Genomic DNA, 12126 nt, shown 5'->3' with positions numbered 1-12126 from the left:
GAGAAGCTCTCGCTGGGATTCAGCCGCCTGGGACCAGCTCGCTAGCACCCCCGTGCGAAACTGAGGCTACCGTAAAAAGCGTTTCAACTACAATTCCAAACTCCATCCAATCACAAAGATTACCCTCTCCTCTCAAAATCTACTCAGCTTTTCCCTCTACCTTCCGACTGTGTCACCCGAAACCACGAATTACCCCTTCACTTCGCCTTCAATTCTACTAGATGTTTTTTGAGACTGTAATTTGATTACATTAAAACCGCAGATATACTCATTCCCTGCTCTCCTTCAAATCCACGGCCTTATTATTCTAATTGTTATTGCATGCATATAAGTATATGTATATACATGTACATTCTCAAATATAACCTGTTCGGTTTGTGTAGTGAGTGCTACCTGTATGTTTTTAGGGCTGACGGGTTGGCTTTGGACGACCAGTTGGTATACTCTTCACTGGTGTGGCCACCTGCCCCACTCTCAGCTTCCCTCAGTTGGCTCGGGTTCGTTGTATAGGGTGGCGGCTCTGCTTTCTGTTTCATTGGGAAGATAGTTTCCCATGGACATCCACAACTGCGTGTCCTTACCACCAGCCCTTTTCCTTTCCCTGATTACTGCAGAAGAGTGCTGACACTCAACTGTTGCCAACTTCCACATCTAGATTGTCCATCCCTCTGACCCACGTTCCTTCCTTTCTACTGTATTGCTCCCATCAGCTTCCAGACGTGACTTCATTCGTAACAACTAAAATAACTTGTCCTTGAAGAGTCTAGTGTTAGCGACTTAGTCCCCAGGTGTGTAATTAGATGGGAGGTAGGGCCTTGAACTAGAGGACATCATATGAACAGAGCCCCCACGATGCATGATGATAGCTTTCTAAGAAGAGTCTCTGACAAGCTAGCTTACTTTATCACACAATATGATTCTCTCTACCAGATTCTGATGCAGCAAGAAAGCTCTCACCAGCTACACTGGCACTATGTTCTCAGGCTTCCCAGCTTCCAGACTGCTGAGCTAAATAGGCCTCTATTCTTTCTGATTACTCAGACTACAGTTTTGTTGTAAGTCAACTGGAGAAAAGGCCAAAAACAAGTTAAGACACTGTCTGGACCCTGTGCTCTCCTTCCGTTATCATTCCATTCCTCCTTCCTCCATGCAGTAATACATGATCTCATTGTCTCTACCTTCCTATGTTCCTTTGAGCATAGGAACTCCCTCCAACCATGTACATACCCTCCTCACCGTCATTGCTGTCTTTGTTAAGGTTACAGATGACCGTCACATTGCTAAATGAACAGTAATCTGATGCTTGCCCCTAAAGAGAGGCTTTTTTGCTTGCCTTCCAGCCTCAACACCCTTCTGATGTCCCTTCTGCATCGTTAGCATTCCATTCACAGACTTCAGGGTTAGCAGAGTCACAAGGCTCAAACTTCCAAGGGATTCTCTTCTCTACCTGTGCTTCCTGCCTAGGCATCCCTAGTCTAGCACCTTTAAAAGCCAGATAATACCTCATGTTACCTCGTTTTCCTCTCCAGATCTGGGACTGTTCCCTGAATGCTTATGCACAATTGTCTACTTCCCATCTCCACTTGGCCATCTAGTACACTTTTCCCTCAAAGCTGCTTCATCTGTAGTCTTCTCCTTTTGGTCAAGGAAAATCCTCTAGTTGATTACACTTAAAACCCTTAGGATCATCCTTAGCTCTTCTTTTTTTTAACACTCCATATTGACCAGTCAGCTATTTCTTTTTCTAATGTGCAAGATTTAGCCAAGTGCCACTGCCTGCATTATTACATCCTAATCCAGGCTTGTCTCTCACCTGTCACCTGGATTATTGCAGTATCTCCTAAATTACCTCCCAGTGTTTAGTCTCTTGGGATGCCAGGGATTAAACCCAGGACTTCTTGAATGCTGGGGAGACACACTCTCTCTCTAAGGTATGTCCCTTTCTACTAACTACCTTTCTTGTGACTACAATTTTCTTCTAATTTACTCTTTTGGTGGGAGGTGGGGGTGGGGTGGAGAAAGGGACAGTTGAAACAAGGTAGCACAGGATATGGCTTCAAATTCACTATACTTGTTACTATGTAGCCCAAGTGGGCTTGAAATTCACAGTGATCCTTCTACCTCAGCCTCCAAAGTGTTGGGATTACAGGAATATGTGCTCTTCCCCTCCCCAGCAAAAGGTGACACTTCTAATATATAAATCAAAGAGGAAGGGGTGACGGTTGGAACACAGCTGTGATCTTCCACTCTTGGGAGGTGGAGGCAAGATGTTCTCCAGTTTGAGACAGGCTCTGGTTATGTAGTGGGAGTCTGTTTCAAAACGCAGCAAAACACCAATCAGCAAACCAAAAACACACAGGCTATAACTCAGTAGAGCAGCACTTGCTTCATGTGAAAAGGATCTGGGGTCTGACCCCCAGATCCAGAAAAAAAAAATTCAAATCATGAATCAGATTCCACCACTGTTCCATCCTTTCAGAGTGTTCCAATGGGCACTGTCGATATAAACTCAGGGTTATACAAGTATGTACAAATAGAAATGAATTATCACAAAGACAAAAGACAATTTTCTCACTCTTTCTCATGGGTATTTTTTAGCACTGTTCTTCTTGAAGGAAAGAAACAGTCAATAGACATAGACACTGAGCAAAGTTCATTTGGTAAAGTTAAGCAAAGTAAGCACTCCAGAGAAAGATGGAAGTGGCTGCCCTAAGGCAGGGAGCAGCCCCATGGGTTCTGTGTTGTGGATTTTAGAGAAAACATGAATATTTATAAGGTGAGTGGCATATTCATAGGGGAAAGCCACCCTTTCCCCCCCCCAAATAATGATGAACCATTGTGTCAAATCCAGGCACATGGCAGTCTAAGGATGCCAGCCTTTTGAGGGTGCAAACCCTTCTTCACCGCATCTGCTGCCTCCGTTTCTGATGTAGTAGGAACTTAACTGTGATTTCAGAGATGTCTAACCACAAAGGGGCCTGTGACCATCAGCAGATGCAGGTATCAAAAGGAAGATCCAGTTTCCTAAGTTACTTGTCTCAGTTCTTACCTACCAAGCATCATTTCCCTTTGCCTAGGAGCAAAGACATGGTAGGAGGCACCAGCACATAAAACAAAACCCTAGATCTCAGCCAATGGATGCCATCCTCTGCTAACATGAACCAAGGTTCTTCTTGAATAAAAGGATTATTCACAGCTGGGGTTGAGGAGTTATCAGATAGTTCTGAAACACTTTGTTATGCCAGAAAGGAAGAAAGCATTCAAAGAATAGCCAGTTGATAAGACAGAGCAAGTGAGGCATTGTACTCAACTAAACAACCATTGGCTAAGTCTAGGATAACTGAGGTTGACATAATGGTTGCAGGAGAGGTGGGGGGAGTGGATGGAGCTCACGTGAATTCGTGAATGCGTGCCTCACAAAGGCAAAGGGCTTAGATCCCAAGCACTTCATAAAACTGGGTGAAAGTGCATGTTTTTTAAACCCACCAGTGATGTGGGAGGTGGACAAGAGGATCACAAGTTTAAAGTTATTAGAGGCCAAACGAGACCTGACTCAAACAAATGAATAAAATTATTATTATTTTTATATTGTGTGTTCTTTTTGAGTTTTGGGTCTTGTTTTTTTTTTTTTTTTTTTTTTTTTTTTTTGGAAGTTAATATGTAGATCATGCTGGCTTTGAATTTACAGACATCCACCTGCTTCTGCTTCTCCAGTGCTGGGATTAAAGATGTTGGCTATCATATTGGGCTGACACAGTGTCTTTCTATTGTAGCTCTGACTGTCTTGAAATTCTTTTTGTAAACTAGGCTGGCCCAAAAGTCACAGAGATCTGCCTGCTCCTGCCTCCTGAGTACTGGGATTGAGGTGTGTGCCACCACAATCAGCTCTGAATAAATGATTGTAATAGAGTATATATTTCAATATTTCATTGGCTAAAACAAGAGTCAAAGTTTCTAGCTACCATAAATAGATACGTTTATATAACAAAACCTGTTTTCTTCCTCTTTTTTTTTTCTCCTTTTGGAGGTATGGTCTCATGTGAGATATTCACTTTGTCCACACCTTGTGGCACAGACCACATTCATTGGGGGTGGGGACAGGGGTCTGATGTTATCTGGGGGAACTAAGTCTGAGGAGGAGCTCCAGGAGCTCTCTTGCTTGCAGCACAGGGACAGGATAACATCTGGAGGCATCCTTGGGACCAGGAACCTGCTGGTGTTCATCCATATTATAAATTATTTCTCCCTGAATAAACATCTATTGGGCCTATCATTTCTCCTGATCCTTATTAAACCTCAATCCAGGCTGGCCTCCTGCTTCTGCCTCTCAAGTGCTAGGAGCACAGGCACCACCATGTCCTAGTACCCCATTCTTCCAAGGTGAGAGTTGGCAGAGTTACAGTCACTATCCTTCCCTCCCTTTCTCTGACTTTTCTCCAGTGTACTTACTGCCTGCCAAATAACATTTTTGGGAAACCTACATGGACTGTTCTCCCGACAAGAGCAGAAGCCAGTTAAGACAGAACTCACTGTCTACCTGTTCATGTGGGGCCTAGAACAGAGCTAAGATGACTGTGCTGAGGTCTGAAGACATGGAAGGCATGTCCCCTTTTATACCTGTGTCATTAGAGTTTATGGTGTTTTTTCTGTTGAGACCCTCCTTTGAGACAACAGGAAAGAGAAAAGAAACAGAAAGAAAAAGAAGAGGAAGGACAAAAGTACGCTTTCCTATTTTATCTGAGCCCGTGATTCACCTGTTTAGTTCTGAATCACAGAACAAGAGACCAGGAAGCTGGGCTCTTGTTTGCTTCAGGAGCCTAGAGCTATTCTCTGTGTTCCTGCTTCCTTTGGCTGGAGGCTGAGTTTTCCTACTTTCAACCCTCAAGCCTTAGGGAAACAGCCTTGTAGGAACCGAACTCTCCTATTCAGGGGAAGCTGTCACAGTGGGAGAGGGGAAGCTAAGCACAGTACCAGCTTTCTTCAAATGTCAGCATCCCTCACATGTGGCAATGCTTGGGCCTTCCCTGTGGTTCACATCAGGGCAGTGAGACATAGATGCCTATACATATACTGTTAGGTTACAGCCAACAACCATGACATACATGAACACAGGCTCTCTCTGGTGTGTTTGTTTTTGTGTTTTGGTTTTTGAGACAGGGTTTCTCTGTGTAACAGTCTTGGTTGTCCTGGCACTCTCTAGACCAGGCTGGCCTTGAACTCACAGACATCCACCTGCCTCTGCCTCCTGAGTGCCTCCCAAGGGCTGTGAGTAAAGGCTTCTGCCTCCACTGTGGCGCCACAGGCTTTCTCTGAAACAGGCTTAAGATCATTTGAGAAACCTCCACTCACACTCTCAAACAAAAGTACACTAGGCACATCTTTACAGACCACATCTGCACAGGAGCAAAGAATTGGAGTCAAATTACTTAGTTCATTCAAGTAGTCTCACTGGAGGGTAACCTTAGGTTTGGTGGTGTTGAAAAAGTACATGGTTTATTTATTTACTGTTGAGACAGGTTTTTTTGTTTTTTTTGTTTTTGTTTTTGTTTGTTTGTTTGTTTTGTAGCCCTGTCTATACTGGAACTCGCATTGTAGAGATCTGCCCGACTCTGCCTGGGATTAAAGGCATGTTACACCACCACCTGCATACATGATTGATTTTTAAAAAGGGAAAAAAATTAGGCATAGTAAGTAATATTTAGAACAATGCAGGAATGCATAAATTTCCATATTTAAAAGCCTGACAGATAGAGGGTGAAACCCCTGGTTCAGTCCTCAATACTAGGGGAAAAAAAATCTGACAAATGGTCAGTGAATTGCTATGGTGAAATAGTTACAATGATGAGTATTACCGTAATTAATACTTAATAAAGAAAACGCTGACAAACACCAGGAAGACACCCCAGCTCCTGGCAAACCTCCACAATATTCTCCACAGACTGCCTGCCTACTTTGTGTATTTCTTTTTCTTCATGTGTATGTGCAATTTACTGCATGCTTTGGCCCTATGAACACCTTCCTGAAACCTTCTCCAGATCTTGTTTTTTTAATTTCTCAGTTTCATTAGCATCATGGTGAATCAGCTTATGCGCTTGAATTCTCAGCCGGCTGAGAAAACCTATTTTCTTAAACCTGTAGGTCTGTTTTTCCTCTTTTCAAAACGAGCACTTCTCATGTTTCTTATCAGATGGTCTACAGCACTTCTGATGCCCAGGGGAATAACACGGGATCTGGGGTGGGATTGGAGATGGGTGGGTTGATGCCAGTGGGGGTGGGCGGGTGGAGAATGAGCTTCAGTAGCAGGGAAGACCCTTTCCCTTTGAGAGGCTGGGAAATGGAGGGTATGGCACAGGAAAGTGGGGGTTCTCTGATTGCTGCATTTTCTTAAAAGAGCATTTGCTCAAGCTAGGGTGTCAGCTCTACAGTGGTCTTGTTACCAAAGATAGCCTCGAATTCTGCATTATCTTTACAAGCACGTGAAATTATCCTGCTCTATTTTCTGCCTTCTTGGTTGTTTCCTGTCCCCACACCACCAGTAATACACGTTTCAGGGCCAATGTAACCCCAATGCCTAGTGACACTGGGCACGTAGCGTGCATACACAGATCTAACTAGGATTGAGCAGGCAAATGTGCCAGCTGGGTTAGCAGCGATGCCAAGATTGTTTACAGCCCCTGCTTGGAACTGAGAAGGGAACGTTGTCACTAACTAACACATTAGGCTGAAAGAGACAAGAGACAGCTGAGAGAGGAGAGGAGGGCTTAAACCGGAATTCAGACTGTGAGAACCCGAGAGAGCCGGGAGGCGGAGCGCGGCGGAGCGCTCGGGAGGGGAGCGGAAAGCCGGCGCAGGGCGTCAGGGCCCCCGGGTCGCTCACAAGTGGCCCCGGCATGTGGCCGTGCCGGGCCCGCCCTCCCCGGGCGCGGCGCGTGCGGGATCAAAGCTGCCGGCAAGGGGCGGGCCGCGGCGCTGCGGGGCACCGGGGGTGCGAGCGTGGGAGCGCAGGGACCCCGGAGGCGACAGGGGCTGGAGGGAGAGGGAGAGAGACAGAGACAGAGAGAGCGAGGGAGGGAAGGAGAGAGGGGGAGAGAGAGAGAGAGAGCAGGCTTTCCCCCTCGGAGGGGGGGAGGAGAGGACCCCTGGGCAGGGATCCCAGTTCCACGTCCTTTCTCAGGAGGTGTGTAGAGGCAGCCAGAACCTTCCAGGCTGGAAAAGGGGGAAGGTATGAAGGTCTGCGGAGTCAGGGACTAGTTCCGGAGCTTCCAAGGCGGCTACAGAATCAAAACACTACATTTCATTTTTGGTTGAAATGTTTAAGTAAAAAGATGTTTGGTTGAAACCTGATCAATTTTATTTCCTCCTTGTTCCAGAGTGAAGAAAAAAGTCATTCATGCATTGGCCGGGAATCGAACCCGGGCCTCCCGCGTGGCAGGCGAGAATTCTACCACTGAACCACCAATGCAGACAAGAAGAGCGATCGTAATGAATGCATCTGACCTTGTCAAAGGCGGAGTCATTCATGCTCAAACTCTTAAATGTGGAAAGGGTTTGTAAAGACTGGTTAAGGTGGGTGGAGCGCCAGGCCATTCTTTCTCTCCCTTGGATCCGGCCACCGGGCCATAAAGTCATTCCATATGGCCAGGGGCGGCCCCACACCCGGGTGCAAACTGCCCAGGCCCTCGAGCCTCACGTGCAGGTGAGAAAAACTCAACCCCAATGCTGGTTCCCAAGGAGGGGGGCGGCGGGGGCTGCTGTGGCCACACATCTGTGCTCCCATTTGGCTGAAGTAGGGAAGGTGGGATGTACTGAGGGCTCTAATCCCAAATGGGGGCCCCTTCTCAAATCTGGGCCCCTCCCGCCCTGCCTTTGGCAAGGCAACCTCTGCCAGAAAAGCCGCTCAGGAAGTGGGCCCTCTGGGAGACGGCTCCTCCTTGTCTCAGACTCCACAGCTACCTTCCTTCTGACCCGGTTTGTAGCCCTATCTTTATTACGTGCTTTCCCCGAGTCTTCTAGTCATGTTAAACATCGGCTTTTCCTTCCCAGGCACTTCGTCCTGAAGTCTCCAAGTGTTGACACATCCTTCCGTAGAGTGCCATGCTCTTGGTTTGAGGTGGGTGCGGGTCCCTTTTGTAGGAACCCTTTTTTGTCGCTCCAGCACGTCTCACATTTTCCCTGCTTTCCTATAGCCACTGGACGCTTCCAGAGGCAAGTAACTCCGGTGCACTTGCGTGAGCTTTTCCCGTTAGCCATACTCCTGGATTTAGTTTTAAACCAAATGCTTGTAAATGGAAAGATTTCCTCACTCCGGTTATACTTTAAGAACTCACCCCTCCTTTTTTCCCTAGAAGTGTCCTTTGCTCCCCCTCCCCCACACGTCCCGCCACCCTCAAGGAAATCTGTTCTGGGCACTCGCTTCCTTTGCTTCTGTAATAGCCGCTTGATGGCAGACTTTGCTCATCACTAGGTCTGCAGGCATAAGCAGAGGAGGTATTGTGGCGATTGAGTAGAAGGGACGAGTACCACGGCGAGCTTCCCCACAGCCAGCCAATGGAACCCGCACGCAGACCTGACTTGAGGGGCTGTTCCTTCTCTCTACCCGGGAGGTGGGGGGACTTTGGGGGAGATACATAGCTTTCAGTCTGGAGGCTGAAGCGCGCTAACGTTTATTTCGGTGTTGGTGAGGCCACAGCGAACCTCCAAGAAATCTACTCCTCTAGGAGATCCCCGAATTTCATGTCTAAGCGAGCTGTTTCCCAATTCACTTAAACTCCCTTCCCCTAATATTCCCCTCCCTTCAATTGGGTCCCGCCTTCTTATACAGCCTTATGGTCCTTAAGCCAGCCTGTGGCCCCTGCCTTCCCACGCTGCCCACACTTGGGGCCAGTTCCTCTCCTCCCCTCCCCCTCAGTCCCCGCCTTTCCGGGAGCCGCGTGCCGGGGGTCTTGGCCCTGGGCACCCAGGAGCTGGAGGGGGCGGGGCTGGGTCCTATCCCTCCTACCCTGCTCGGGCGGGATATATAAACCTAGTGGACGCTGCGTGTCCACCGCAGGGTCCGGAGACGCAATGGTCACCCGGGATCGGGCTGAGAATAGGGACGGCCCCAAGGTGAGATGCGGGAAGGGAGGAAGCAAGGAGTCCCTGTCCTGGCCAGAGGACTTAAAGGTCCTAACTCTGTGGGTTAGGGGTGAGGATGGAGACGCAGGACTGAAAGGACAGAGGTGCTCGTGCTACCCAAAGAACCTGAAAAGTGTGAAGAGGGCAGGGTCAGAGACGAACTTGTGTGGGTGGCGGAAGCCGAGGTCTAAGGGTTTAAATTGTTGCGGGCTGCGGCTGGCTTCTGGCCCGGAGAGCTCCGGAGAGTGCCAGAATTTGGGTACCTTGGCCTATCCTAGAGCTCAGCAGGCTGAGGCAGGTGGATTACGACAAGTTCGAGGCCATGGAGTGAGTGCGTCCTACAAACACAAAGCAAGCAAACGATCCAAAACAACATAAAAATAAGCTAGAGGACAGAGCTGGTGGAGGAGGACGGGAAGCTGTCAGTAGCGGCTGTGAACCACATCTGACTCAAAAAGAAGACTTTTGAGTCCTTGGGTCCAGCCAGAGGTGCGCGGCCGGGCGAGAGCTTTTAGAACCAGAGGCGACTTCTGGCTGCTGCCTAGAAGGGCTTGATCGAGAAGAGGAGGTGTGGTCGTGCCAGGTGTCTCCCTTGCACCCGTGCCGTGCGGGTTGGGAGCAAAGAGTGTCCCCAGAGTTCTTCACTGATACACAGAGAGGGAGACCACACAAGACAGAGATGTAGAGAGAAGAGAGGAGAGTCACAGACGAGAGACAAGAGGAGGAAGCAGAACACAGAAAAAGCGGGAGGGAGGGCAGGGAGCGGGGAGACGTGGGGGCGAGCCATTGAAACCCACCCCAGGGCGCTGGGAAGGAGGGAGGGAGCGCGAAGGAACGAACGGACCGGCCCTGGGCAACCGGGGGCTGCGGGGAGGGGCGCCCCGGGCTTCGCCAGCGGCAGGATCGGACGCTCGCGTGGCGGCGCTGAGTCCCGGTCCGGTCGGCCCGCCCTCCCTTTCCCGCTGGTCACAGATGCTGAAGCCGTTGGTGGAGAAGCGGCGCCGGGACCGCATCAACCGCAGCCTGGAAGAGCTGCGGCTGCTACTGCTGGAGAGGACCAGGGACCAGGTCAGTTCCGCCGCCGGCCCCAGGCTCTTGCATCGTGCACGTGTGTCCCAGGGCTTTCCACTGGGGTGGGGACCTAGTCTGGAGTGGGGCCTGGCCCCACGGCGCCCTGACCCGAGCCTAGCCTTTGAGAGCCCATCCCTGACCCGCTCTCGACCTCAGAATTCGGTCTTCGCCACCTTGCGGGGCTGTAAGTTTCCTGTCTGGCTCTGTAAACTGAGCTTCCAGCGTGCCTTAGTTTCCCCGGATCAGTCCGGGTTGTGGTCTCCTACGCACTGCTCACATGCCGGGGACTGGTCTCAGGGTGGGACGGGGACCTTCCTTGGTCATCTATCTCCACTTGCGGTCGCGAGTCATGGGGGCACCCGCAGCTCCCGTATCCGCCCCTCCCTTCTTCCCCCAGCCACTTTCCCCGTCTCTCCCCACCCCTTCTGTCTCTGCGCCCCCTCCCTCCCTCCGTCTGTAGAACCTCCGGAACCCGAAGCTGGAGAAAGCAGAGATCCTGGAGTTCGCCGTGGGCTACCTGCGGGAGCGAAGCCGGGTGGAGCCCCCGGGTACAGCGCGGGGGTTGGGGCAGCGGCGGCGGGCGGCGGGCGGCGGGCGGGGGCCGGGCGGGCTCTGCGGGGGGTGGGGGGCTGGGGGCGGCCGGCTGTGCTCCGAGGCGAGGTTAATGACGCCTGCGCGTGTGTGTCTCTGTGTCTCCCCCGCTCCCCTCCTCTACTCGTCCATCTGGTCTCCGTCTCCGTCCGTGCGCCCGTCTGACCTCGGTGCCTCTGCGCCCCTTCCCTTCCCTCACCCCGTTGGGCCCCTGCCCTGCCCGCCTGTCCTCCCGCCGGCTGCACCAGGGGCGGCCCGGTCCCCAGGCCAGGACGCCGAGGCGCTCGCCAGCTGCTACTTGTCCGGCTTCCGCGAGTGCCTGCTTCGCTTGGCGGCCTTCGCGCACGACGCCAGCCCCGCCGCCCGCTCCCAGCTTTTCTCCGCGCTGCACGGCTACCGGCGCCCCAAACCGCCCCGGCCAGAGGCCGTAGATCCAGGGCTCCCAGCGCCGCGCCCACCGCTGGACCCTGCTTCACCCGTCCTCGGCCCCGCGCTGCACCAGCGCCCCCCCAGCCCCCGCTGCGCTTGGTCCCCATCCCGCTGCTCCCCCCGCGCCGGGGACCCCGGCGCGCCGGCGCCCCTCACCGGACTGCTGCCACCGCCGCCGCCGCCTTACAGACGAGACGGGGCGCCCAAGGCCCCGCCACTCCCACCGCCCGCGTTTTGGAGACCTTGGCCCTGAGCTTTGGGGGGCTGGGGCGGGGGTTGGGGGTGGGGTAGAGACTCCAGCCAGAGGGCAGGAGAGGGATCCGGGCGTCGGGGCGAGGAGGGCAGCGGGGCGCGCGGGCTCAGCGCGCGGGTGAGATGTGGTTTATATTAGAGTATCTATATAAATATATATTTTCCTATCCCTTCCTTTTCCCTGCCCCACTACCCTGTGAGTAGGATTGTACCCTGTCTACCCCAGCCCAGTCCCGCTCCCTTCCCGAGTCCCTAGTGCATGGAATAAAATGGTTATTAAATCCCGGTGTGTCCCCTAGCCAGGGGCCTGCCTCTATATCGGCGTCACGCCCACTTGCCCATACCCTTCTCCTACCTTTAGGCCTGCTCTCCACGGCCCAAGCCCTGGGGCAGACAGGTAAGTAAAGAGCCGAGCAACAGACTGAGGTTGAAACTGGATTGAAAACAAATCGGGTTAAGCGAAAGCCAAAAGGAAAATAAATAAGTAAAACAAAACCGACTCTGGTGGGATTCGAACCCACAACCTTTGAATGGCTTTTTCGTCCCTAGAAGTCCAATGCGCTATCCATTGCGCCACAGAGCCACATGGAGGGCGGCGCCTTCTTCCAGCTTACGGAGACTAGCATAGGAGAAAGGGCAGAGGGCGTGCGTGCGCTCGAAAACTGGGCG

General features: G+C 51.6%; 1 protein-coding gene and 2 non-coding genes across 4 annotated transcripts; 1 reads left to right on the top strand and 2 right to left on the bottom strand.

Moving 5' to 3' along the window:
• Positions 1–7391: 7391 nt before the first annotated feature.
• Trnag-gcc (transfer RNA glycine (anticodon GCC)) lies at positions 7392–7462 on the bottom strand. Its single transcript has one exon. It is a non-coding gene; the product is annotated as a tRNA-Gly (tRNA).
• A 584-nt stretch (positions 7463–8046) lies between these two features.
• On the top strand, positions 8047–11740 carry Hes7 (hes family bHLH transcription factor 7). 2 transcript variants are annotated; one of them, XM_051180299.1, is made up of 4 exons: positions 8047–8110; positions 10087–10182; positions 10646–10733; positions 11025–11740. In XM_051180299.1, the coding sequence occupies exons 2-4, from the start codon at positions 10087–10089 to the stop codon at positions 11456–11458; spliced, it is 618 nt and encodes a 205-aa protein (XP_051036256.1). In that variant the 5' UTR covers positions 8047–8110; the 3' UTR covers positions 11459–11740. The 2 variants fall into 2 exon arrangements, with proteins under 2 accessions (XP_051036256.1, XP_051036255.1); XM_051180298.1 differs by lacking the exon at positions 8047–8110 and adding an exon at positions 8988–9105.
• A 213-nt stretch (positions 11741–11953) lies between these two features.
• Positions 11954–12040, bottom strand: Trnar-ucu (transfer RNA arginine (anticodon UCU)). Its single transcript is given in 2 exon segments — positions 11954–11989; positions 12004–12040. It is a non-coding gene; the product is annotated as a tRNA-Arg (tRNA).
• Positions 12041–12126: the final 86 nt, after the last annotated feature.

This window comes from Phodopus roborovskii, unplaced genomic scaffold (genome assembly GCF_943737965.1).
Source record: "Phodopus roborovskii unplaced genomic scaffold, PHOROB, whole genome shotgun sequence".
Taxonomy (NCBI): domain Eukaryota; kingdom Metazoa; phylum Chordata; class Mammalia; order Rodentia; family Cricetidae; genus Phodopus; species Phodopus roborovskii.
Note: the sequence above shows the minus strand (reverse complement) of the source record. Positions and strands in the feature narration are given on the sequence as shown.